Genomic DNA, 26,492 nt, shown 5'->3' with positions numbered 1-26,492 from the left:
AGAACCGTATGATTCTTGTTCCAAAGAACTTGCTTTCCAGGCAGCAGGATTGGCTCTAGTGATCTGAGCCAAATTCTGTATTTCTTGTTTGCATTTACTTTTGATTTCATTTGTCTCCAAATGCATACATACATACATCCCCCCTCATCTCCCTTCTCTCTTTCTCTCTCTTGCTTTCTCTCTTTCCCGAAACCTCTGGAGGGTGAAAAATGGCCCTATGGACCACCCGGAAGTCCCAAAGTTCCAGGTTGCCCATAGGGCCATTTTTCGCCCTCGGAGGCTTCAGGGAAGCTTCTGGAGGGCCTCAGGGGGAGGAGGTTGTTTTCGCCCTCCCAAGGCTCCTAGTAAACCTCTGGAGCCTGGGGTGGGTGAAAAATGTGTCCATCTGAAAAAATGGGAGGGGGGGTCATGTGCATAGCATTATGGGTGTGGCACGCCAGCGCATGACGCCTCCGCTTTTGGCACGCGATGGCAAAAAGGTTTGCCATCACTGCTATAGTGGGTGTTTCAAGGGAAAAAAAACTGACTCATTTGTCCAAAGCTGAAATGATTACACAGAATTATAGTTGCTCCAAATTAGAGGAGAAAATTGAAATTAAATATATTGTTTTAGATAAATGAACAAGGAACATAATTAAAGTGGCCACGCTTCCTAGCAATGAAATTATTTGAACTAGCGTGCAGTTGTTCATTTTAGTTCTATAAAGATGTACAAGTTTTTAAAAACAATATATAGCATTCTTTAGTGTAAATGATAATATAAATTATGAGTAAAAATAGCAGCAACAGTTGCTGCAAAATGTATGAAAATTGGATGTCTCTGGCTACTGCTGCCACTCTGCACTCTGTCCACATGCTCGCTCATCTTCTTGTGGTGCATCCCTAACAATCTGACACAGCACATACTTAAAACTGTAGATATGAGAGGATTTTAGGAGGATCCTTTCTATTCTACCACTTCTTATTACATTCAACAGCACAGTATCAGCAGTAGAAGCCTTCCCATTTTGGGTTTTCCGGGACTTGAAATGGACGCTTAACATTAGAATCATCATTAAAAAGGCACAATAAAGAATGTTCTTCCTACATAATCTCCGAAATTCAGACTGCCCCAGGAACTGTTGATATAGGGTTACAATCATTAATGTATCATTTGTACTTTATAACTATCTGGTTTGGTATAGCGACTAAACAGGACAAGTACAGATCCCAATGGATAGTTAAGACTGATGAAAGAACAGTTGCATCCAGCCTGCCTTCCATAGAAGTCCTGTATATTTTTTGTATGAAAAATCTTTAGGGCAGAAAAGACTTAAGTTAATTCAAAATCTTCAGGGTTCTTTAAAGTAGTGGGAAGTCAGGTAGATTTCTGAAGTTATTACTTGGCAGTAGCAATGGTAATGGTGTAATAAAACTTAGCAGTAATTTATTTTAGCCTTTAGGCTTATACACTTCATTCCAAACCTTTTTGCTGGAAGCCATTATATAAATGAACATTACTATTCAAAAGGAGGTGACATACGAACTTTATAATACCCAGTAGGTTGACGGTTTTATAATTATAGGCAATATTATAGAAATATAGAATATCTGTAGCTATTTAAAAGATATTTTCTTTTTATTAGAAAAGATATGTGCTATAGTATTTTTTATATGTGTTTACAATATTATGAACTATTTTCACATATAATTCTATGAAATTGGGGGAAAATGTGGTTCACATTTTATTGAAAAGTAGGTAGATAATATTTATATAAATCAATTACCAGATTGAAATGTAAATATTTTATAAAAATCTAAAAGCTTTATAGTGAATTTAAAATATATTATTAATAATATAATTAAATTTGAATTTTAGAGAAATATTATACAATCTACTTTGTATCTAAATAAATCATTTTCAGATTAATTCTAAGATGCACTACTATTTCAATTCCCAGAATAATAATATTTATACCAGTAATTGTTTATCATCAATAATTCATAAGATAATATTTAATTATGAACCATTATGGATTAGAATCTTTCAAATAGATTTGTTCTGTCTCTGAAATTTGGGTTTCTCTAAACAAAATTTTTTCAGTATTACATCTTGTCTGATTCTTTAAAATTAAAAATATCTTCTCAGATTATATAGAAATGTTTGCTAATTATTAATTGATGATATATTACTGTATTAGTTCTTTTTATTTGAATAAAGCTTTTAAGGTAGAAAATTGATATACGATCACATTTTTATGAAACACCCAATGATACTTCAAAAGCTTTTATTAAATATTATATGACTTATAAAATTTTCAATTTCCTTTTCGCTTTGTTGTTTTCTAGCTTTACCTGCCCTTTTTTCTGTGGTGTTTCAAATATATCCTTTTTTAAATGCTTTTATAGAAAATATCAGTATAGAGAGATTGATCACTATTCATAAAATTTTGCTTCCTTTATATATTTAAAAGCATGCAAAGCAACACATTAAAGTCAAATATAACATCAACCCCTTCAAACACATTCACTCACAGTATAAATTTTTAATTTAAAGCATCACAGAACAATTGTTTCTTTAAGTTTCATGTATTTGCAGCTGTATAACATATAGTATAACTTAACAAATGCTTAAAATAGTATTAAAACAGTATAGCAAAATCAATGGGGAAGCCAGATTCACTTAACAACCGTGTTACTAACTTAACAAACTGTAATGATTTACTTAACAACTTCTGTAAGAAAGGTCATAAAATGGAGCAAAATTCATTTAATAATTGTCTTGCTTAGCAATAGAAATTTTAAGCTCAATTCTGACTACCTGTATTTATTTGATAGACTTGTATAGCTGCCCAATTTGCAAAAGTGATTCTGGGATATCCTATAATTGACTAGAAACATGTAAATGAAAGTACTTGGTGTAAGATATAACAAACTCCCAGAACAGAAAAAAATAGAATAATCAAGGCTGACAACATTTCAAGGTATTTTAGATGATTCTATAGCATAACCCAATGCCCAGGGAAGAATCAGATTTTCATGGGCTAAATAAGACCAACAGATTATGGCAGGGGACGTCTGAACCTCATTCCCTAACACAGGCATTGTGACAGAGAAGGTTTGACTCCTGGGTCCCACTAGTTGTTTTGTAGAAAGGATTCAAAGTATGCCCATTCTGCCAGATGCCATGGGACAAGCAGAGGTAATTGGAAATAGGGAATGCGAAATATCCTGTCCCTATGTATGGTGGCTGTTGTGGCTCGATAGGAGCCTTTGGAGCTGCTATCAGTGAGTGGTTTCAGGATGCTCCCGGGAGAAGATAACAAGCAGTTAAGGCTCTCCTCCTGTGGATAAAAGACTGATGGTGCCACGCCTTAGTTGCAGAAGTCAATGTTCGTCGTTCTCCGTTCATGTGTAACCATTGAGAGAAGCCTTTAGCCAAGTGTCTGGATTCACGAAACTCTGTTTGGTATTTAGTTTGAGTGAAGACTTTTTGTAAGAGCCGTTTATCTATGTTTATTCTGGGCTTGCAGCCAGCTTGAGCCGGGACTGATAAAGACATTCCTTTTACAAGCTTTGTGTGGCTGTAGTTTCTGAACGGGCTAAGTGGGGGCCAGAACAGGTGGCTATACAAGTGATGAATTGAATTTCACTTGGAAGCTTATAGGTAGAATGTAGCTTGCAATAGGGAGCCAATGCAGCCTCCATTACATAGGCATATTGAAGTATACCCATTGTTTTCTTAACCACTGCATACTGGATGAATTGCATTTTCTGGGGCAGTTTTAAAGATAGCTTCAGGTGGAGCATGCTGCTGTTCTGACCTAAGCTTCCTGATACAATAAAAAGCACATGATTAGGTCCAAAACCCTCTTTTTATTACAAAGGCTGTGAATTACCGTATTTTTCGGAGTATAAGACGCACCGGAGTATAAGACGCACCAAGGTTTTGAAGAGGCAGATTTTTTTAAAAAAGTAGGTAGGTAGATAAAGGGAGAGCGAGAGAGAGAAATAGAGGGAGAGAGAAATACAATAGATAGGTAGGGAGAGTGTGTGTGTGTGTGTGTGTGTGTAGATAGGGAGGTAGAGGGATAGAGAGAGATAGAGAAATACAGTAGGTAGGGAAAGAGAGAGTAGGTAGGTATGTAGGTAGAGGGATAGAGAGAGAAATAGAAAGAGAAATACAGTAGATAGGTAGGGACAGAGAGTATATGTGTAGGTAGGTAGGTAGGTAGGTAGGTAGAGGGATAGAGAGAGAAATACAGTAGATAGATAGGGAGTGAGTGTGTGTGTGTAGCAGGGGTGGGTTCCTGCCAGTTCTAATCTCTTTTATAGAAAAGGTTCCACAAATCTACAGTGCGGTTTAGAACCGGTTCCAACTCCCTCCCCCTGCCCATCCGCACACCATCAAGATGAAGAGCGAGAGGAGGAATACTGGGAGTTGAAGTCCACAATCTTAAAGCTGTCAAGTTTGAACACCCCTGGGATTTTTTCCCTAAAGGGTTAGGGGTGCAAGGGTCTTGTAACTTGACAGTTTAAGACTTGCACATTTCAATGCCAGAGTTTTTGAGCCAACATTTTGGTTGCTAAGCAAGAGCATTGTCAAGTGAGTTTCACCACATTTTACAAGTTGGCCATGCCCACCCAGTCACATGGCTGGCAAGCCACTCCCACACGATCACATGGCCAGCAAGCCACTCCCACAAAGCAGGTTACACCTACAGAAGAGGTTCTAAAAAAAATTTGGAATCCATCACTAGTGTGTAGGTAGGTAGGTAGTGGGATAGAGAGAGAAATAGAAAGAGATAGAGAAATACAGTAGATAGGTAGGGAGAGAGAGAGAGTGAGTAGGTAGGTAGGTAGGTAGGTAAATAGCTAGATGTTTCCAGGTGTATCTATCCATGTGCTGGAGAAGGAAATTGCTGATAATCTGCAGTACCTTAAGACTTTGTTTCTGCTGGTACAGCAGAGCAATGTAATTCTCATCAATCAAGTAAAAAGCTTTCCAAAAAGAAAAAAAAGTTTTTGCACTCTGCAAACCTCCCAAAAACGGCCCCTTTTTTTCAAAAATGGGCCCGTTTTTCTTTTAAAAAAAAGGCATGAATAGCCTTATGGAGGCTTATAATGCTGCTGGGGGCTGGGGGGGGCACAAAACTGCACATTCTCCTAGGCGCTGCTTGGAGTGTCCAAGCATGGGTTAACTTCAGCTTGCTGCTCAAGGAACTGAGTTTAATTTTGATTGTAGCTCCGCCTCTTGGTTGCCTCAGAGGCTCAGTTTCAAAAAACTCAGTCGCCCTATAGGACGTCTTTCCTGGGGCTCCAGTCCTTGTGCAGCAAGCTGGACCCCAATTTATTATTTTATTAGTGATATTGTAGCTCCTTTTCCTTAGAACAGTTAGTTTAGATTGCAGATAGTTTTTCCTTGTGATTCTGCCTTTCTGTTAAATACGTCTGCCTCACATCGCGCAGACAGGCTCCCTGGGGCGCTCGCAGCCCAGACACCACCTTGGGCTACTTCTAAGTCGGGATTCCACCAGGAGCAAAGGTCTCAGTGAGTACTGGGGAGGCAGCCAGGCAGCTAGAGCCCCCCTGAGCCCCTGACAGAAGCATTAGGCTCCATGCAAACCCGACGATGCTCCAGGTGCGCAGTGCGAACGGCCGCCATTTTAAACAGTCCATTTTGGCGCGCTTTCGCTCCCAGGCTCCAGACCTTGCCGCGCAGCCTGTTTTTAACCAGCGGATCGCTGCGGAGGGCTGCCGTAAGCCCGGAGCCTTGCGTTGGGTGGCCACACAGGCTCTTGCCCTCCTTTTGCTCAAGCGGCTGCAGGGAACCCGGGCCTAACCCCCCCGCCTACCTGCCTTCAGTGCGGATCCGCCGGTGCAAGGCTGTCCCTTCAGCCAGCTCCAGCCTCCCTCTCCTCTCTTCAGCCGGCTAGGCCTCAGAGTCCCTCGAAGGCCCTCTGCTTGGATCAGGTCCTGCTCTACCTCAGGCCTGGTCTACTGCCAGAATGGAGAAGCAGCTCAGCCTTCGCAGTGTGGAAGAGAGGCAAGGGGAAAAGACCGGGCCCACTCCCAGCAAGCGTAGCAGTCCCAATCCATCGGCCAAGGGAGTTGGGGGGGGGGGTGTTTCCCCAAGGGAGAATCAGCCAAAGGCAGGCATAGCTTCCAAGGCTGAGGAAAGGATGGTGCTGCGCCGCCAGAAGGCCCTGGAAAGATAATTCCAGAAGGCCCAGGCTGCGCAGCACAAGAATTCATTGGAGCAATCCCCAAGTGACAGGGTCAGGAATCCCCTTTGACTAGAGCCATGGAGGAGGTTGTGGCTTATGGCCACAGCTACCATTTGTTCCAGAAGGAAATGAGAGTCCAAGTTTATACCCAAATTGTACAAGTTCTCCTGGAAGAGTAAAACCCCATCCAGTTGCAAAGATAGAAATCTTCTGAACTAGGGGAACCCAAAACTACTAGTTAGCTGCACACACAGAAACATGATGCTATTAACCAGCTCTACAGGTGAATCATTAATACGAAGAGGTGTGTGACTATGCCTGTCTTTTCTGAAATCAACAATCTCTTTAGTTTTTCCTAGGTTTAAAATAAGGCTGGTTTTGTTACACCAGTTCATTAAACCATCTCCCTCCGTGATGGCAAACCTATGGCATGCGTGCCGCAGGTGGCATGTGGAGCACTCTCTGCAGGTATGTGAGCCATCGCCCAGCTCAGCTCCTGCGCTCATGTCTTCCGCCGACTAGCTGATTTTCAGGTCTCTGCTGCGTATGTGGGAGACACACCTACATGTGCAGCGGGTGGGTCGCAGGGATGTGGGGAGCAGAGGTGGGTTCTTACCAGTTTGCACCTATTCGGTAGAACCGATTCATCAAATCTACCGAACCGGTTAGAAGAAGTTCCACCGGTGGACCCGGAAAGCAGGCCACATCTACAGAAGAGGTTCCAAATTTTTTTGAAACCCACCACTGGTGGGGAGCATGGGGTGGTGGTACCCCTCAGCCCATTTTTGGTCCCAGGAGGCTTCAGGCCCAAAACAGGCCACGGGGGTTACACGCACATGCACAGGCAGAAAGGGAGCATGCATGGACAGGAGGTTGCATATGCAGAGGAGATGGGATGCCACATTGCATTAAGGGTATGGGCACTTATGCGTGTACATGCTTTCGGCACTCAAGGACAAAAAGTTTGGCCATCACTGATCTACCTACTTGCTGTAAGCCCCCTTGTCATTGTAAATAAGGCCCACTACTGTTCATTTATCTGCAGACTTCACAATATGTTTGATAAACTTAGCACAATGATCATGGGTCAACAGGATGAACAACAGTGGACTTAAGACACAGCCCTGAGGAGAACCTGTGCCCAAAAAATGATGTTAGAAATATTAGGAATATCTGCAGACCACTCACATCCTAGAAGTAAACTACTTCAGGTCCTCCCCTCAGGATGTGCTACAGGGCATTGCAGGCCCAAACACAAAGATATATTTTTTTCCTCAGACTATCACTGCTGATCACAGAATTCTCACAATGCTGGCGTATGTGTATTTGCTCAATTACCATATTTCCCTGAAAGTAGGACCCAGTCTTATATTTATTTTTGCTCTAAAACACATTAGGGCTTATTTTGGGTGGATGTCTTATTGCCTACTTGGTGCTGCAGGCCCTAGGTTACAGGATAAGCCCAGCACGCTTTGGGACCTGGCAGGTACTGCAGCCCTCAGACCAGCTAACAAGGTGGGCATGGGGCTACTCTGGCCACCATCAGCCTCTAGCTCACCTGTTGCTGCTCTGCTGCTGGCTGCTGCCACTCCCTCACCTTTCACCCTGGCTTTTCATGCCCATCATCAAATCCCAGCTGCAACTCACTAGCCTCCACTGCCTCCCGCTGGAACTGCCACATGTACCCCGCAGGCTGGGCAGCGCACTTCTCCCTTGCCCCTGCCCTTTGCAGCTTTGGTGGGTGTCTGGCAGGTGGGGAGAGGCAGCTTCATCGCTACCTGCCTTACATCATCTTGTGGCGGCAGTCCACTGGACAGGCCAAGATGGACAGAAGCCAGTGGTAGAGCAGCATCAGTAAGGTACAGGTAGAAGGCAGCCAGGACAAGCCGCGCACTGATCTCGCACAGCTGGCACAAGAGCTGCAGCATCTGCCAGGGCCCAAAGAACGCCAGGCTCAGCCCATAGCTGGCATCTGCAGTACTGAGTAGGCTGATGCTCAGCAGCCCAAAGGCAATCGCGGGTGAGGCGATTCAGGCAGTGTGGGTCTACCAGCAGATGCTGGTGGGGCTCTGGCAAGCTAGCAGTAAGAGAGTGTTCTGGAATTGTAAATCTGGGCTGACTGACTGTGTGCCAGACAGCAGCGAGAGTGGATAGGTAGCCCCCTGCCAAGAGGGAGATTACAAGGACAAGAACTTGCTTCCTTCACAGCACAAGAGGAAAGAGGTGGGGGAAGCAGTTAGGATGTTGCTGCACAGGCAGGCCTGGGGGCAGTGCCACTGCAACTGAAGAAGAACCGGGACACTGATGAATGACAGTATTCACTGATGAGATACTGTAGCAGCAGCCTGAGCAAGACGCGAACTCCAGGCCTGGTGAAGCGCAAACTGTAGTCGCTGCCTACGGCAGAGCCACAAGGTGAGCTGCAGTAGAGAGTGGTTTAGTGGTTTATTCGAATTGTATGCCGCCCTATTCCCAAAGGGACTCAGGGTGGCTGACAAACCAGAAGGGAGGGGAGCAAATACAAAATAGTAAAACAAAAACAGAACAACAATACAAAACAATTTAAAAGTCACAACAAGCACAACCAATTTGAGTAGGAGTGGAACTCAACAGCCCCAGGCCTGCTGGAACAGCCAGATCTTAACGGCTTTATGGAAAGCCTGAAGGGTGGCGAGGGTCCGAATCTCCATGGGGAGATCGCTCCAGAGGGCCGGAGCAGCCACAGAGAAGGCCCTCCTCCGAGTGGTCGACAGCCAGCATTGGCCGGCAGATGGAATTAGGAGAAGGCCTAATCTGTGGGATCTAATGGGTCTATGGGAGGTGATTGGCAGAAAGCGGTCTCTCAAATATCCAGGTCCAATACCATGTAGGGCTTTATAAGTGACAACTAGCACCTTGAAGCGTATCCGGAGACCAATAGGCAGCCAGTGCAGCTCTGGAGGATAGATGTAACCTGGGTGTACCGAGGCGCACCCATGATCGCAAGTCTTGAGGTCACAAGGGCGTGAGTGACTGTTGTAAGAGCCTCCCGGTTCAGGTAGAGATGCAATTGGTGCACCAGGCGAACCTAGGCAAATGCCCCCCTGGTCACAGCCGACAAATGGTGATCTAAAGTCAACTGTGGATCCAGGAGGACTCCCAAATTGCGAACCCTGTCTGAGGGGCGTATAATTTCACCCCCCAGCCTGAGAGATGGAATACCTGGCCAATTTGTGGGAGGGAAAAACACAAGCCACTCGGTCTTGTCAGGATTGAGAGCCAGCTTGTTCACCCCCATCCAGACCCTAACATCCTCCAGGCATTGACACATCACGTCAACCGCTTCACTGAGTTGGCACGGGGCGGACAGATACAATTGAGTATCGTCTGTATACTGGTGGTATTTTATCCCGTGCCGTCGGATGGCCCTCGGTGATGAGGCTGCCTGGCAAAATAAGCAGGGCCAGAGCTGGCGAGAATGCATGGAGAAACAACTCTAGGTACCTGGAGAGGTGGAACAAGAGGCAGCTCCTGGCCCTTGTTGGTTCAGCTGATCTGTAGGACTGCGATTAAGGGGACAAATTAGATCCAGGCTGAACTTGGGGTGACGCTTTACCCACATTGCTGATCCCACTTTTTTGCCAAGTTATGCCGCATGCCCCCTCCCACGCACAGATGACACTTAGCACCAAGGCTGGCTGCTGGAGTCATGCTGGTGGAGCAGAAAGAGTCCAAGCCTCCAGAGATGACCAGGGAAGGGAAGGAGCCACTGTTCTAAGTACTACCTCAGGGATCATTGTCAGTGATTGTGAGGAGACACATGGTTGGGTGTGTGGTTTTGGTTGTTCCTGGCCCGGAGGGCAGAAGGAATATGTTTTCTCCTCTAATATTGCTTCCTCCTTGGCCACGGTGGGTGGGGTACAGTTTCAACTCAGACCTGTGGGCTTCTGAATTGATATACCCAGAAGTGAGGTAGAACACCCTCCCTTTAGTTTTGTTTTTTTGCCGTGTTTTTATTTGGGTCAAACTGTGTTCGATCAATTTTCACATCTGTTGTGCCTTCCCACTCCGTCCCACTGTGTCTTTGCTTGCCCTTGGCTACTGCTGGACATTGTTGCCCCCCTCTTCCGCTTCGTCCTGTGCTGGCCATGCTCACCCATCCACTCAGGCTGATGGTGATCTTCACTAGGGCTTATTTTTTGGGGATGGCTTATATCATGCACACACTTAAAAATCAGGCTAGAGCTTATTTTCTGTTTAGGTCTTATTTTCGGAGAAACGATAGTATTGCTATAACATTATTTATCGTTATTATCCTTCTTACTCCGCCCTCTTATTGGGATGGGGATGATGATGATGATGATGATGATAATGATGATGATCCTATGTTGCCTTGTATGTACACTGAGAGAGTCTGCATCAGAGACAAATTCCTTGTATGTCATACTTGGTCAATTAATAAATTATTCTATTCTATTCCATTCCCTTTCCTTCCATTTCATGTATTGCTTCTGTGTGGGATAGAGCAAAGTTAGAAAGCAGTAAGAGCTAGAATTAGAATTAATGTTATAACTTTTCTTATTTAGCTGAGAAAATGAGGAAAGTACACACATACAATATTCAAGCATATTATGGTTTAGGAAAATTTGCTGTATTACCATTTTTTTTCTTTTTGCAGTCAGGAGTTCCATTTCTTACTTAGTGGTATTTTAATTTTTAATTTTATACACTCCTTCATATACATGTCAGTAATTAACAGAATGTCAGAATCAAAGCAATGCTTGCACACAATTTTTCTTAAACAGAAATTCTGCTAGGCAATTTCAAAAAAGTAGAATGAACCCTGACACAGTGAAAAAAAGTAAATGCTGATTCTTTCCACTTCTTTCTATTGAACTTTCTGTATCCAAAGTCGAGTGGAGTTTACTTATTAGTAAATAATAGTCAGAAAATTGGAAAGCCAGTTAGATTATACATTTAGACTTTAGATTCATTTCTCCTTCAAGTTTATTTTTGCATTCAACTTTTATAGTAATCGATACATTATGACTTTTATTGCTTCTTTTTCAAAATCATGCTGTTGTTTACATTTTACTTTTTATTCATAAAAATTGCTATAGGATAATTCAAACATTGTGATACCATTGGATTGGTCATACATGCTTATTGTTCTTGGTTGTTGGTGAACCACCAATCTAGAATTGATCCTGTGGACCCTCCATTGCTATCAGTGCTTCCTCAAAGGCTATCTCCTCCCATATATTTTGCTTTCTTCTCCCTTGATATTTTACTTACCATATTTTTTGGAATATAAGACACACCTTCGCCCCCCAAAAAGAGGGTGAAAATGTGGGTGCATCTTATACACTGAATGTAGCCCCACCGACCCACAGGCCCCCATCCTTTGCCTCTGCCTCCCAGCAATTCACCTCCTTGCAGCAAATGGGGAAAATGGGGCTTGCGGAGGCAGCAAGAGGCTATGCAATCCCTGCAGACTGAAACAGCTGATGATTGGGAGGCCCATGCTGAAATTGAAAGTGAAACTTGCTGTTTGCTGCAGGAGACAAATTGCTGGGAGGCAGAGGCAGATTTTTTTTCTTGGGCTAATCAGGTTGTTAGCTGCAAGGAGGTAAGTCAATAACTATAAATGCCTATAGAATGTTCAAATTACTAATTTTTTAAAGACTGCTTTATTATTGTTCTAGACAACTTAACAAAATGAAGAAGCTTTTTAAAATAAATGTCTGATCTGAAGAGGCCCAATGCTATTGTATCTTCTTTTAAATAGCAGAGAATAATGTATACTTCCAGAAAGCCACATCAATTTTAACAGCTTCTGTACAAATATAGTCTGAAATGTAACAGTGTCCTGTTGTCTAATTAGACCCTGACATAGTCATGTTTAGAGTAGATCTATTTAAATAATTGGGAGGAGTTAGTGTAACTACATTTAAGAAAACTTTCTGGCATTAATATACTGCCATAACGTACATTTCTCCAATTCTTTGGTATTTCTATGGGTCAGGCACACATGCACAGAAATACACCACAAACTGTATATTGTCTATACTTTTTGCTGTTTGTTGCAAGGAGGCAAATTGCTGGGAGGCAATTTTTCCCCCCTTGCTTTCCTCCCCAAAAGATAGGTGCATCTTATACTTCAGAGTGTCTTATACTCCGAAAAATACGGTAATCATTTTCTGAAGCATGTCTGTTCTGGAAACATGCAAACATTTAAATTTGATTAAGTGAGCTGTGAACAGAAAACTTAAGAAACAGACCAGATTTACTCTTAAGCTTTCTTTTTTATTTAAATCTGATTAATTATGATAAAAAGACTACTTAAATCATTATAAAAAAAGCCTTTAGAGGGTAAAATGAAGAAGTGCTGAAGAAAGCGTAAAACAACAGAATAGTTGTGTCCCAGATGAAGTTTGGAATCCTCTCCAGCCCTCCAAAATTTCTTCTCTTTAAAATATTACCCTGGCCTATTCCTATCTTTGACCTTTTACTACTTCTCTACAAGATCAAAGTATATGTTATGATCTTAACCTCTTTCCCTTATTTATCCATGTGCAGCTTGCTAATCATTTCCTGTGTTTTGTAACAGATGTAGAATTCAAAAGAGAATAGAAATGGGTTAAAGGGGGGCAGGGTCCTGATTCTATGAGGCAAATAAAGATTTATACTTTTGGCATTTATTTGGACAATAGTGTGTCTTGGCATAACAATAGTAATTACATAGAATTTGTTTTGGTGATTTCTTTCAGGTTGTTTCTGTTCCACAATCTTTCTTCATGCAGATCTGTACCTTGTATTCTGTAGATCTGTTTGTTGATGCAAAATACCAGACAAATTGCCTTATGTAGGGAAAGATTGGGGAAGAGTTAGAAAGCTGTTAAGTCACTTTTCCTCTTGCTAGACTAACTGAAACCTACAAGGTAGGAACTGGGATAAAAATAATTCTCGCAAACAAGGAAATGAATTGCTCATAAAAAGCTAGAGTGTTTCAAAGATTATTTTTACTGTGGTTACAGATATATCACATGAGTCAAAAATAAGATGGTTCACTTCAGTGTTGTGGTATAAAAACCTTGAGCTAGTTTCACAGTGGTGCGCAATCCTTATGTATTATTGCCCTATCTATAAAAATAATTCTCAAGAAACTTAAATCTTAGGAGAATTCGGTGAATATATTGACATTTAATACTACATATTAAATTATCTGGATCTGTTAAGCTTATTTAATCATTTGATTGGCTTTGTCACATATTGGATCTTTAGGATATCAAAAACAAATATCATTTATCTTTGCTAAATAAAATGCAAAGACACCGTGTTTAACAATGACTCCATCATTGATACAGTCCCACAATATCTAGTCTTTAATTCAAGATATTTTCTTCAGTAAGAACCATCCCTTCCAATCAATCAAAACAATTTTACTTACATATAAACTGTGGCATGTTACCATTTAGTATGCATGTGTTGTTATTTCATGATATTAGGTTTGGTTATTGATGGTGGTATTAATTAGATACAAAATATATTTATTGTAAATGGTCCTTGAGGGTAGATGAGGCCCTGGAGGTTTTCACTTGAGGGTTTGGTGATTTTATGCTGTATATGTAATTTACGTCCATGAATTTCTTAATTTATCTTAGTTATTTTATTTTCAGTTTGCTGATATAAACTTGTAGCTTTTAAATGAAAATAGTAATTATGAAATCCTCCCAGGTGATAACTGAAATGCCATATATACTTCATAGAAGCCCAACTGTGGGTAACTCAATATTTAAATTTTTAACCAAAATACCCTGAAAAATGCACCACTTAGGGATAATCCAATCTTTTCTTCATATATTTTTGTATGTTTTAATTTTTACAATTGACATCCATGGCTGGCAACATAGGTGGCATGTGATCATATATTCTTAATCTATCCTCTAGCTGAAAGATGAAATGAAAAATACTGGTGTTGTGATTGTATTCATATCAAAGGGTTATACAAACATTTTAAATTGAATTGTCAAGCTTAGTTTTAATTATGAAAAAGAATATGATTTTTATTTAAAACTAATATGTTATCTTTTAAAAACCTGAAGTTATTAAATAAAAACCTCAACTTTTAAGAATTAAAAATTACAAACATTTCTGTAAATTTATCTGGTTATACATCTCCCTAAAAACAGAGAAACTTATTTTGAAGTTCTGTAGAGACTCAGTATATATTATTGAGTGAGGAGATAACTTGCTGTAGGTTAACAGTTTTTTTCTAATTGAAAAAAACCTTTATCTTCATACCCAATATATATATATAACATTTTATCTAAATATGAAAGCAAAGTCCAAATTGCAGTAGTAATGTACAGTGAGGGGAAAAATATTTGATCTCCTCCTGATTTTGTACATTTGCCCACTGACAAAGAAATGATCAGTCTGTAATTTTAATGGTAGGTTTATTTTAATAGTGAGAGACAGAATAACAATACAAAAATCCAGAAAAACGCATTTCAAAATCGTTATAAATCAGCAAAATTTCTGCCATCTCCCATGCATCTTTTATACAGGTAATGAGCATATCCATCTCTTAAAGGGAGTGCTCCTAATCTCAGCTTGTATAAAAGACACCTGTCCTCAGAAGCAATTAATGAAGATTCCAAACTCTCCACCATGGCCAAGACCAAAGAGTTGTCCAAGGTTGCCAGAGACAAGATTATAGAACTGCACAATGCTGGGCTGGGCTACAAGACTATCACCAAGCAACTTGGTAAGAAGTTGACAACAGTTGGTGCAATAATTTGCAAATGGAAGAAACCCAAAATAACTGTCAATCTCCCTTGGTCTGGGGCTCCATTTAAGATCTCACCTGGTGGAAGTTCATGAGAATGGTGAGGAATCAATCCAGAACTACATAGGAGAATCTTGTCAATGATCTCAAGACATCTGGGACCATATCACCAAGAAAACAATTGGTAAATACACTACACTGTGAAGGACTGAAATCCTGCAGCACCCACAAGGTCCTCCTGCTCAAGAAAGCACATATACAGGCCTGTCTGATGTTTGTCAATGAACATCTGAATGATTCAGAGGAGTATTGGGTGAAAGTGTTTTGGTCAGCTGAGACTCTTTGGCATCAAGTCAACTCGCCATTGCTTATGACCCCAAGAACACCATCACCACCGTCAAACAAGCTGGTGGAAAGATTATGCTTTGGGTGTGTTTTTCTGCTAAGGAAGCAAGACAACTTCATCGCATCAAATGGATGATGGACAGAGCCATGTACCATCATATCTTGGGTGAGAACCTTCAGCCAGGGCATTGAAAATGGGTCGAGGATAGTTATTCCAGCATGACAATGACCCAAAACACATGGCCAAAGAAACAAAGGAGTGGCTCAAGAAGAAGCACATTAAGGTCCTGGAGTGGCCTAGCCAGTCTCCAGACCTTAATCCCAAATCTGCGGAGGGAGTGGAAGGTTCAAATTGCCAAACGTCAGCCTCGAAGCCTTAATGACTTGGAGAGGATTTGCAAAGAGGAGTGGAACAAAATACCTCCTGAGATATGTGCAAACCTGGTGGTCAACTACAAGAGATGTCTAACCCCTGTAATTGCCAACAAGGGTTTTGCCACCAAGTACTAAGTCATGTTTTGCGAAGGGGTCAAATACTTATTTCACTCATTAAAATGAAAATCAATTTATAATTTTTTTGAAATGCTTTTTTTTGGATTTTTGTTGTTGGTATTCTATCTCTCACTGTTAAAATAAACCTACCATTAAAATAACAGACTCTCTGTTGGCAAACATACAAAATCAGCAGGGAATAAAATACTTTCCCACCTCACTGTACATGTATAAGATCCACGTTGACGATGCATATCGTTTAAAAGCAATACATCAGGCCAGGGACAGCTATAGTGTGTATGTGGGAGGACCAAAGTCAGTTGGTCTATCTCATATGCCACCCATTTAACCAAAGCTGGCTAGCTGGTTAACAATAAAAACACCAATATAAAAATTTGAATTAAAATTGATCAAGATAGAAAGGAATGGAGAAGATAAGATTCTTGTCTGAACTATTAGCTATCTCTAGAATGACATGCTGCCATTGAGACCCCAATCCAGTTGGCAAAGCCATGTCTTCAGGCCCTTTCAGAAGGGTGGGTTTGGATCTCACCTTGAAGGGTACAATGTTCCTGAAGTGGGAGCTCTGGCAGAAAAGACATTTCCTGGAAAGGAATTCTTTGACTAATGGGGTCTGCTGCATGGTCCTTCTGCCAAGATGTGTGGGATGGGCTAGTCCCAGTAGGGTGACATGGTTCTTCAGATAACATGCACCATGTCATAAAGGGCTTTAAACATGCTAATCAATATCTTGAAATGAACCTGGAAGCAAACTGGCAATCCACTCTAATAAATGTTGTTTATAATATATTTACCATTATATTGGCTGAATGTATAAGGAAGTGCATTCCCAAATTGATACACACAGATCATACAGACTATTTTTAAAAGAGAGGGATGATGGACAATAGTACTGTAGAAGTATTTTAAACACATTAGCAATAACACTTAGACTTATATACTGCATCGCAGTGCTTTATAGCTCCCTTTAAGCCAGTTATGGCTAACCTTTTTTCCATCGCTTGCCAAAAGCGGGGGGAGCACAGGGGGATTGTGCGCGAGCGTGCCCGCACCCAAAATGTTATATGCATGCCCCCCTCCGGGTTCCCTGTAGGGCCGTTTTTCACCCTCCAAAGCCTTCAGGAGGCTTCCCTGAAGCCTCCGGAGTGCAAAAACTGCTCAATGCAAAAAAGGGAAGTCTATTCTGGAACTTCCAGTTTGCATGTTGGGTTGTTTTTTGCCCTCCGGAGAAGGGCAAAAAAGAGAAGCCTCTGGAGGGCGAAAAACGGCCTTAAAAGAAGGCTGAAATCAGCCTGGAACTGACAGGGCAATGCCTCATGTGCTCTAACACAGTGGTCCCCAACCCCCGGTCCGCGGACCGGTGCCGGGCCGTGGAGTACCTGGCACCGGGCCGCGCAGCGGCCGGGGGCCATGATCGCTGCAGCGGCCGGGGGCTGCCACCAAAGGACCTTCCCGGAGTTGCTTTTCTGAGCAACGGGGAGACAGAAGGGACAAAGTACCGTCCGTTTTGCCCATGCCACGAGGGCAGCAGGAAGACTAGGACAGGGATCTCCTCTTGGCTCCAGCCAGGGAGAGAAGCAGCAGAGAAAGGTAAACCAGCATTTTATATTTTATTTGCTTTATTTGCTTTGCGCCCGAGTGGGGCGGGGAAAACACCTCGCCAGAGGCTGCTGGAGAACTCTTTCCAAAGAGAGGGTCTGGGAACTGGGCGGGCGAGATTGGAGCGGGGAGCCAGGGAGCGCACTTGCTCCCCTTTCCCATGGCCTGCCTTTCTCCACGGAGCCTGTGGATGCGGCTGCTGGCTGTGCAGGTAGCCTGGAGGGAACCCCCGAAGCTCCTGGCATGGCCCTAGCATTGGAGATCCACGTTTCCAAAGCGTAGCATTATTTCACTCCTCTCCTGTTTTTTGTGGGGGGAGCTACGAGAAGCGGGTGGTGGCACTTGGGGAATATTTGTGTCCCCGGGAGATCTGCTCTTCCCCGCCCCTTACCTCCGAAGGGGAGGCCAGGCGTGGGAGAGAGTGCTAATGATAATGACCGATTCCCTCCTGTTTCTGTGGGTTTGGGGGGTGGGGAGAGAAGGTAGTTGCAGAGCCTGGACTGAAGTTAGGAGGCTGACTCGCTACAATAAGCAGTGACCATTATTTGGAGGAAGAAAAAGCATAGCAGTGCGACGGAGATTCACTCTTTCAGAACCTGCATCATCTTTTTTTCAAATTAAAAAAAAAAGTCTTTTAAACATTCTTATTCCTAAAGGCAAAAAGCCCCATGAGGCTTGCTGGAGAACGGAGCGGAGGTGACGTACGAGGGGGAGGCTGGGCGCCATGGTGGGGGAAGCTGTTGCTGAAATAATTTGATCTGTCAGGAACTCGGAGGGGGGGGGAGGTCAGTGGGAAGCCAGCCGTAGCTCTGAAGTTGCTTTCCTTTCTACTGAATCCCCGGTCTTCACTCCCTCCCTCTTGCAGCACGCCCCGATGTGAAAAACGCCGAGATCGGCACACTTGGGGCTGCTGCTGCTGTGATGTCCAGGGAGGCTCCGCTGGTCTAGAACCCATCCACGGGGGGAGGGATCGTCTTCCCGAATGGGCTGGTAAGGGGATAGAAAAGGTTTTTCTCCAGTTCCAGGTTTCAGCTTCTTGGCTCCATTATCTCATTATCTCTTTCCAGCTTCTTTTGTTGAGCCTCTAATTAAGGCTCATTTTTATGCCTTAATAAAGATCACCTGGTTAAAAAGAAAGAAGAGGCTCCACTGGTCCGGAGCCCATCTGCAGGTTGGGAAGGAGGGAGAGACAGACAGAAAAACAGACAGACAGAGACACAGAGAGAGATGCACACACAGAGTGAGTGAGTGAGTGAGTGAGTGAGTGAGTGAGTGAGTGAGAAACAGATAGACACACACACATACATATACACACAGAGTGACAGAGAGAGGAAGGGAGGGGAGAGGGATAGAGTGATAGAGAGGGAGGGAGAGACAGACACACACAGAGTGTGTGATTAAGTGAGTGAGTGAGAGATAGACACACACACACACATACACACAGAGTGACAGAGAGACAGGAAGGGAGGGGAGAGAGAGAGAGAGAGAGAGAGCTTTCAATTTGTAGGGATGTAACCTGGCTGTTTTTGCCTGCTCTCAAAATGAGCAGGGTTGAACCTGGCTAATAATTGGAGGGGAACCCACCTGGGAATCTCAGTACTGTATATTTAATAGTAAAATATTAAAAATTGTCCAAAAGCAACAATGACAATTTTCATACTACTGCTAAGAAAATTACGACACATCAATAAAATTATAGGAGCTGAGTTTAACTCAAGAGAAACTTTTCTAAAGGTAGACAGTTATATAACAATTCCACAATTCTGAAAGAACAAGCTTGTTCTATATGAAATTTAATGCTACAGTAGAATGAAGTAACACTGAAGGTAAGTGCAGGTAGTCCTCAATGCACGACCACAATTGAGCCCAAAATGTATGTTGTTAAGTGAGAAATTGATTGAGTTTTGCCCCATTTTACAATTTTTCTTGCCACATTTGTTAAGTGAAACAATTTTTTTAAATCAAACATCCCCCCCCCCCCGTCAATGGTGTCCCTTACCTAAAAGTCCACTGGGTAATTTTGGTCATTTGCTCTCAGATGAACCAATCTCACTGTTGTTGCAGGAAAAAATGGCACAATATTTATTTATTAGACTTATATATGCTGCTTTGGGCTTCTGATATTTGCTGCAGCGCAAAGGCTCCTGGGCCGTGCGCAAAAGCTCCTGGGCCGTGCGCAAAGGCTCCAGGGAAGAGAGGGAACAACGCCCCCCCACCCCTGCGCGCGCTCAGCGGGCCACGGTAAAATTATCAAAGGCTGACTGGTCCGCGGCGATAAAAAGGTTGGGGACCACTGCTCTAACAAATGGCTCCGCATGCCACCTGTGGCATGCGTGCCATAGATTCGTCATCACGGCTCTAAGCAGTTTACCTTGTTAGCATATTGCCCCCAACAAACCTAGAAAGAATGGAAAGCTGAGTCAACCTTGAGCCAGTGAAACTCAAACTGCCAAACTGCTGGCAGCCTGCAGTCAGCAGAAGTAGCCTTCAGTATTGCATTCTAACCACTGTGCCACCATGGATGTTAAAATATATCAATATTAAAAAAAAGAAGGCATGAAAAAGTTTTTTTGAAATTTTAATTGTTTACTTTTACTAGGTTTAAACAAAATGAAATCTGGAGAAGTTAAAATATAAGCAGCAAACAGCAATGATTGTATTGAATGGAACATTTTTTGCAAATTTCTCAATATGCAAAAGTATAAGGCATATGTGTCTGCTCTCTCTCTTACTATTTGTAATCTCTTTGAAACAAGATGTGAGAAGACAAATAGATCAAAATTCAAAGAGAAGAATATAAGATGTATTATGATATACTGTTAACAATTAGGTATCCATAAAATTCTATATGGTAGCTGATACAAACAATTAAAGTGTCTATGGAGATTCTCAGTCACTCAGGTCATGGTTGTCCCAAAGTTGCTTTTCTAAGAGGCAACAAGATGTTCTGGTTTTTCTTTGAAGACATTTTGCTTTGCAAGAAACTTCTTCAGCTCTGACTGGATGGTGGGGAACGGAACAATTTATACTCCTTGCAGACAGTCATTTGCATTCTTTTAGCGAGTCATTAAAGTCACGTGGAGTCTTGGGTCTCAGATTTTGTACACATTCTCTTAAGTTGAGATACTTTGGTTCAAAAAATTGTTGTCTTATGATCACCGTTTTGCAGTTAAAATGTTTCAGTAATGAAAGTTTTATTATATAGATTATGGAAAGAAATAAAATGAGATCTTGAACAATGGGAGAAGTTGGAAAAGGATTTATTGCAACAATAAAAATCAATTTTATGCAAAATGAACTTTATATTTCAAAGGATGCTGATTTGATTTTCAGACAAAAACTGCTGGGTTCACAAAACAATCAACATATTTATGTATATAGATTAGGAAAAAAATAACAGTAACACTTAAAATTCTACAAGATTTAAAAGAAAGATAAATTAACATTCTCCAAATTAAGACTGTACAGAGAGCAAGCTTCCTGTTACAGATAACAGAATAGATAAGAGCTCTGAACAGTAGATATTAGTGATAAAAGGAACAATTATAGCTATTGAACTTCATAGGTAGCTGTGGCATAAAAAATACAAAACAACTTGAAAGGGTGTATAATAAGACAAAGCTCTTTAAAATCTGGAATTAAGAACAAGAATAATTCATTATTTCTTTTTAAAATGTATCACCATACCTGGGGAGTCAGGAAGTAAGATTGAATCTGTGCATTGTTAATTATTACTAATGACTTTGTTTTTAGCTCACTTCCTAACTTGCTTTCTCAGTGCTTTCTCAGATTATGATTACTTCCTTTTTTTTTGAGGGGTAATGACCATGAAATCTATTTGAAAGCTGTTGTGATATGAAAGGATTGTGACTTGGGTTTTTTGCCTGTTGGCTGGAATGGCATCCTTGTTTTTGACAAGCAAAAAAGAGTCAATATGTTGATCTAAGCATAAAGACTTATTTTTTTCCAATAATAATTAAGATACCGTATTTTTTGAGTATAAGACGTACCGGAGTATACGACATACCTTAATTTTGAGAGGGTGGCGAGACAAGAAAAAAAAGAATTCTGCCTCTGCCTACCAGCATTGGGATCAGCGGCGTCCTCACTTCCACTCAGATTTTGATAACAAGATCTTTTTATCCATTTAAAACAAACCCTATCACCCTACGCACATTTAACTGGAGTGAGTGTGGTGGGGGATAATTTTCATGGGAGCAGAAGAGGGACCTGCTCCGTGCCTGAGACACCCCATCTTCCTACCTATAGCCATAGCCATTGAAAGCCTGGCTTCCTCACAGCAAGGCCCGATAGAGATGCAGTGCTTCAGTCCTCCTGGATGCTGCCATCTCGTAAACACGGTGCTGGGCTTCCCAGCAAGCCCACTATCCCTTTGCTGCCTCAGTTGGAGCCTGATTCCGCAAGTGGCCTGGGGAAACATGGAGGTCATGACTTGGTTGGCGAAGCAGGTATTGTGCAGGAGGTGTAAGGCAAGGCAGCTAAAAGCTCGGCCTGCCCCTTTTCCAGATGACCTAGGTGGAGGGCAGTTGGCTTTTGCTCCTGGTCCAGGAGGAAAGAGGTGAGTGCGGAGAAGGAGGAGGGTGCATGGCTCTGCAATGTGCAGTGGGGAACCGGGGAGGAAAACATTTTCAGGTGACAGTGCTGGCTGTACACCCTGTTTTGGGATTTGGGGAGGGGATCGCAGTGCTGCTGCCCAAAAACGCTTTCCTCCCCAATTTGGGCAGAGCCCAAAAAGTGGCTAACTGTCTGAAAAACACAGTTCCAGGTGATGGGTCTCCAAACGCCGAAACCCGCATTTTTATGAGGGCAAGCGGCTCCACGAATTGCATTGGGGAATTAGGCCAACGGGCAGTGGTGGCTGGAAAGGAGAGATGTTTTGCTTTCGGGGCTCCTGCTCAGCTCGGCTCTCAGGGGGGCTTAAGCAGCAGCTCCTCACATTGCTGGGGAGTGAAGTCATCATGGCCATTGTCTCCCCTGAGCTGCCTGCCGAGTCTCTGAGGCACCTGCCGCTTGCAGGAGGAGGAGGAGGAGGAGTGGTGTAAAGCAATGCCATTTTAAACCAAAGCCTCTGAAAGAGAGCTGCTCTTGGAACCTGCCGAAAACTGCCTTTCTTTCCCAGTTACAATTAGCCACTTTTTATGCCTCCACCCAAATTGGGGAGGAAAGCGTTTTCAAGCAGCAGCACTGCGATCTCCTTCCCGAATCCAAAAACAGGGCATACAGCCAGCACTGCCACCTGAAAATGTTTCCCCGGTTCCCCGTTGCACATCACAAAGCCACCCATCTGGGCCAGGAGAAAAAGCTGACTTCCCTTTACCTGGGTCATCTGGAAAAGGGGCAGGCAGAGCTGCTAGCCGCCTTGCCTTAAACCTCCTGTGCAGTGCCCGCTTTGCTAACTATCCCAACCTCTATGCTTCCCCAGGCCGCTTGCAGGTGGGGGCCAGCGGGTGGATGAGCCTACCTTCGAACTATAAGACGCACCCAGATTTTCATCCTCTTTTTGGTGGAAAAAAGGTGCGTCTTTTACTCTGAAAAATACTAAGTAATTAGAATTGAAGTCCTGTGGATGTTATGTTTTTTGTTTTTGTGAATGAAGTTTGTACTTGCCAATGGTATAAACTCTCAATTCCATATATAAACAGTATATAATCTATCTTAGATATATGAACTATTATAGCTGTGAGTAAGCCTCTACTGAAATCACTGCAAGCTCCTATGAAAAAAGAACAACAAAGAAATTAGAGATATAGTTAATAAAGCAAAATGGGATTATTTATGTTTTATTTTTATTTTCAGGATTCAAATGCCCAGTTTGTTCCAAATTTGTATCTTCAGAGGAAATGGATTTACATCTTGTGATGTGTTTGACAAAACCAAGGATAACCTATAATGGTAAGGGATAAAAGTTCATAATTGAGTTTAATAATTAAATTAATATAATCTTTGCAATTTTAATGTACTTCTTCAGGTTAGATTCTGAATGTAAAGATCTGGTTCCAAAAATTAACATCAATACAGAGCATACAGGTGAAAGTCGAAAAATTAGAATATCGTGCAAAAGTTCATTTATTTCAGTAATGCAACTTAAAAGGTGAAATTAATATATGAGATAAACTCATTACATGCAAAGCAAGATAGTTCAAACTGTGATTTGTCATAATTGTGATGATTATGGCTTACAGCTCATGAAAACCCCAAATCCACAATCTCAGAAAATTAGAATATTGTGAAAAGGTGCAATATTCTAGGCTCAAAGTGTCCCATTCTAATCAGCTAATTAAGCCATAACACCTGCAAAGGGTTCCTGAGCCTTTAAATGGTCTCTCAGTCTAGTTCAGTAGGAATTACAATCATGAGAAAGACTGCTGACCTGACAGTTGTGCAGACACCCTCTATAAAGAGGGAAAGCCTCAAAAGGTAATTGCAAAAAAAGTTGGATGTTCCCAAAGTGCTGTATCAAAGCACATTAATAGAAAATTATATGGAAGGGAAAAGTGTGGAAGAAAAAGGTGCACAAGCAGCAGGGATAACTGCAGCCTGGAGAGGATTGTCAGGAAAAGGCCATTCAAAAGTGTTGGGGACTTTCACAAGGAGTGGACTGAAGCTGGAGTCAGTGCAGCAAGAGCTACCACACACAGACGGATCCTGGACATGGGCTTCAAATGTCATATTCCAATCGGACTGAGTCTACACTTATGATGTAATCGGGCCCTTGTGGCTCCTCCCCAGTTTCAGACTCAGTCCAACCTGGACTGGCTGTGAGAATTGATCTCTCCTCGAAATTATTTAATTATATCTTTAATTGGTGAATTTTTCCAAAAAACTTTGTGGTTCCTTTAAATTGGTTCCTTAAATAATCCTTTATTCTACAAATTGGAAGGAAATTCGAAACTGATCTCTGGCTACCTCTCCTCAGCCATCTGATTGCCTGCGGCCACGAGTTCACTTAAGAAGCCTGCCTTACAATCAGATCGGCCAGCTCACGAGCTACGGCTCTACGGCTGTTTCCCCGCGGTGCTCCTTTATTCTGGGCACTCGGAGGGACGTGAGACTGGCCATTTCACGCACAGCGGTTCCAGGTGAGTCCGGTGGCCATTCTGCAGATCGCCTGGCCATACTTAATATCAGTGGCCATTTTGCGGCTCGGAAAAGCCTCAGAGAAAAAAAGTCAGCCATTTTGGACACTTTAAAAAAGGCGCTAACTCTACAGCAGCCGTTGGGAGTGCCCAGAAATGCGGGATCACCCCAGGTGGACTGGATCAGGAGCGCCTGGCCAGCAAACGGATGAGACCGTTGCCTATCTTATTGGGGTGTTGATTTTTGTTTGGGGAAGTGGCTGATCCAGCTATGGATACCAATGCAGGACTAGAGGAGGCAGGGCCATCAGGGGTAAAGAGCAGCAGGAAGAGGCAAGTAAACCCAAAGAGTAAACCCAAGGTCTCTAAAGCGACTACCAGGACAGAAGAGCGTAGGCAGAAGGCGCTTGAAAAAGAATTTCAGAAGACCCAAAAACAACAACATAGTCTAACTGCCCAGCCCTCCCTCCTTCCCTCCAAGGATCACCAAGTGGCATCTCCAGCTCCACCTGTCCTGCCTCCCATGGGCCCTGACACTCCTCCCCCAGCTATTCAGAAGGGGAATTGTCTTCTTTGGAGTCCTCGTCTTCGATGGAACCTGACAACAGAGGCAATTTCTTCGATGTCACTCTCAATAGGGAACACACCTTTGAACAGGCTTCCCTCCTGGTTACACATGGCTCTGGGGTCCCCCACACCATGTACACCTCTCCTGCTGATATGGCAACCATCATTGCTGAAACCATTAAACAGGTCATGGCTGCTGGCCTACAACAGCAACCCCAACCTGGTCCATCACATGGCCATAAGCATACATTTTCTGCTGCGGCTCAGCAACCTGATTCCTCTGCCTCTACTTCTCAGGCCTCAATTGACAGAGAGCAAGATAACCTGCGGGATTCAGACCTGTCTGATGATGAAGTGGTCACCTCAGATGTCCCTGCCTTTACCCGATTATTCAAAACTGATCGTTTCAAGTCCCTTCTACTTAAGGCCACTAAAGATGCTAACTTACCATCTTCTGCTTCAGCTTTTACTTCACAGAATAAACCAGCAGAACCGGCTTCAACTGAGGGTCCTAGTACCCCAGTCACCAAACCCACGGTGGAAAAAGAGTTCCCAATTATCAGACTGGGGCCTGGGCTGTTAGGGTCTCTACGGCCACTTCCTTTTTCTCCAGGGCGGCCCTGGTTTGGATTGAACAGGTTCAGGAGTGCATCACATAGGGATCTCAACAAGATCAGGGCAGTGGTTGAATTTGCGGCTAATTCTTTCCTTAACGCTGCTAATTAGCTTCTAAGCCATGGCCTCTTCGGTCATGGCCAGACGTCTGCTTTGGCTCAAGCCATGGCAGGCGGATGTCCATACCAAGTGGCACCTAGCAGCCTCCCTATTCAGTGCCACCCAATTATTTGGTATTCCCTTAGACCCGTACCTCACGGAATCTAAAGACAAGCACAAGGTCCTTTCATCTATCTACAAGAAACAGGACAGTCAGCCCACTCCCTTCTATAGGAGGTCACCCTTTCGACAGGTGGACGGGGGACCTTCCTTCCCCTGTCCACAACGCCAATCCTACACTCCAAGATAGGGATCTCACCAGGACAGGTCCAATAGAAACACAGCGTTTCCCCTCCAAGAAATCTTACTGTGGAGGAGGCAACCGCCATTTTTCACGTAGGAAATGACTATCTGAACTTTCTTCCGATCAGAGGCTGCCGGGCATTCTTTGCCCACTGCTGGGAGGAGACCACAACAGACAATTGGGTACTCAAAACTGTCAGATTTGGTCTCATGCTAGAATTCCTCTCCATCCCCCAGGAACACTTCGTGCCATGCCCGGTCTCTCAGTGTCTTCGCGAGAGGGCACTGATGGAACAGGCCATTCAGCACCTGTTGGAGATCCAGGCCATTCAACTGGTTCCTCCCCATCAGGAAGGGCAGGGTTTTTATTCCCGCCTG

General features: G+C 43.0%; 1 protein-coding gene across 2 annotated transcripts in view; it reads left to right on the top strand.

Moving 5' to 3' along the window:
- ZNRF2 (zinc and ring finger 2) overlaps positions 1 to 26,492 on the top strand; it is an 88,336-nt gene that overhangs the window by 21,315 nt on the left and 40,529 nt on the right. For both annotated transcript variants that reach the window (XR_004256963.1, XM_032237146.1), the window contains exon 2: positions 23,251 to 23,346. Coding sequence is in view for 1 of the 2 variants with exons in the window: in XM_032237146.1 (XP_032093037.1) it covers positions 23,251 to 23,346 (96 nt within the window). In the remaining variant the exon portion in view is untranslated. The remainder of the gene's footprint in view (positions 1 to 23,250; positions 23,347 to 26,492) is intronic.

This window comes from Thamnophis elegans, chromosome Z (genome assembly GCF_009769535.1).
Source record: "Thamnophis elegans isolate rThaEle1 chromosome Z, rThaEle1.pri, whole genome shotgun sequence".
In the NCBI taxonomy this organism is placed as follows: Eukaryota; Metazoa; Chordata; class Lepidosauria; order Squamata; family Colubridae; genus Thamnophis; species Thamnophis elegans.
Note: the sequence above shows the minus strand (reverse complement) of the source record. Positions and strands in the feature narration are given on the sequence as shown.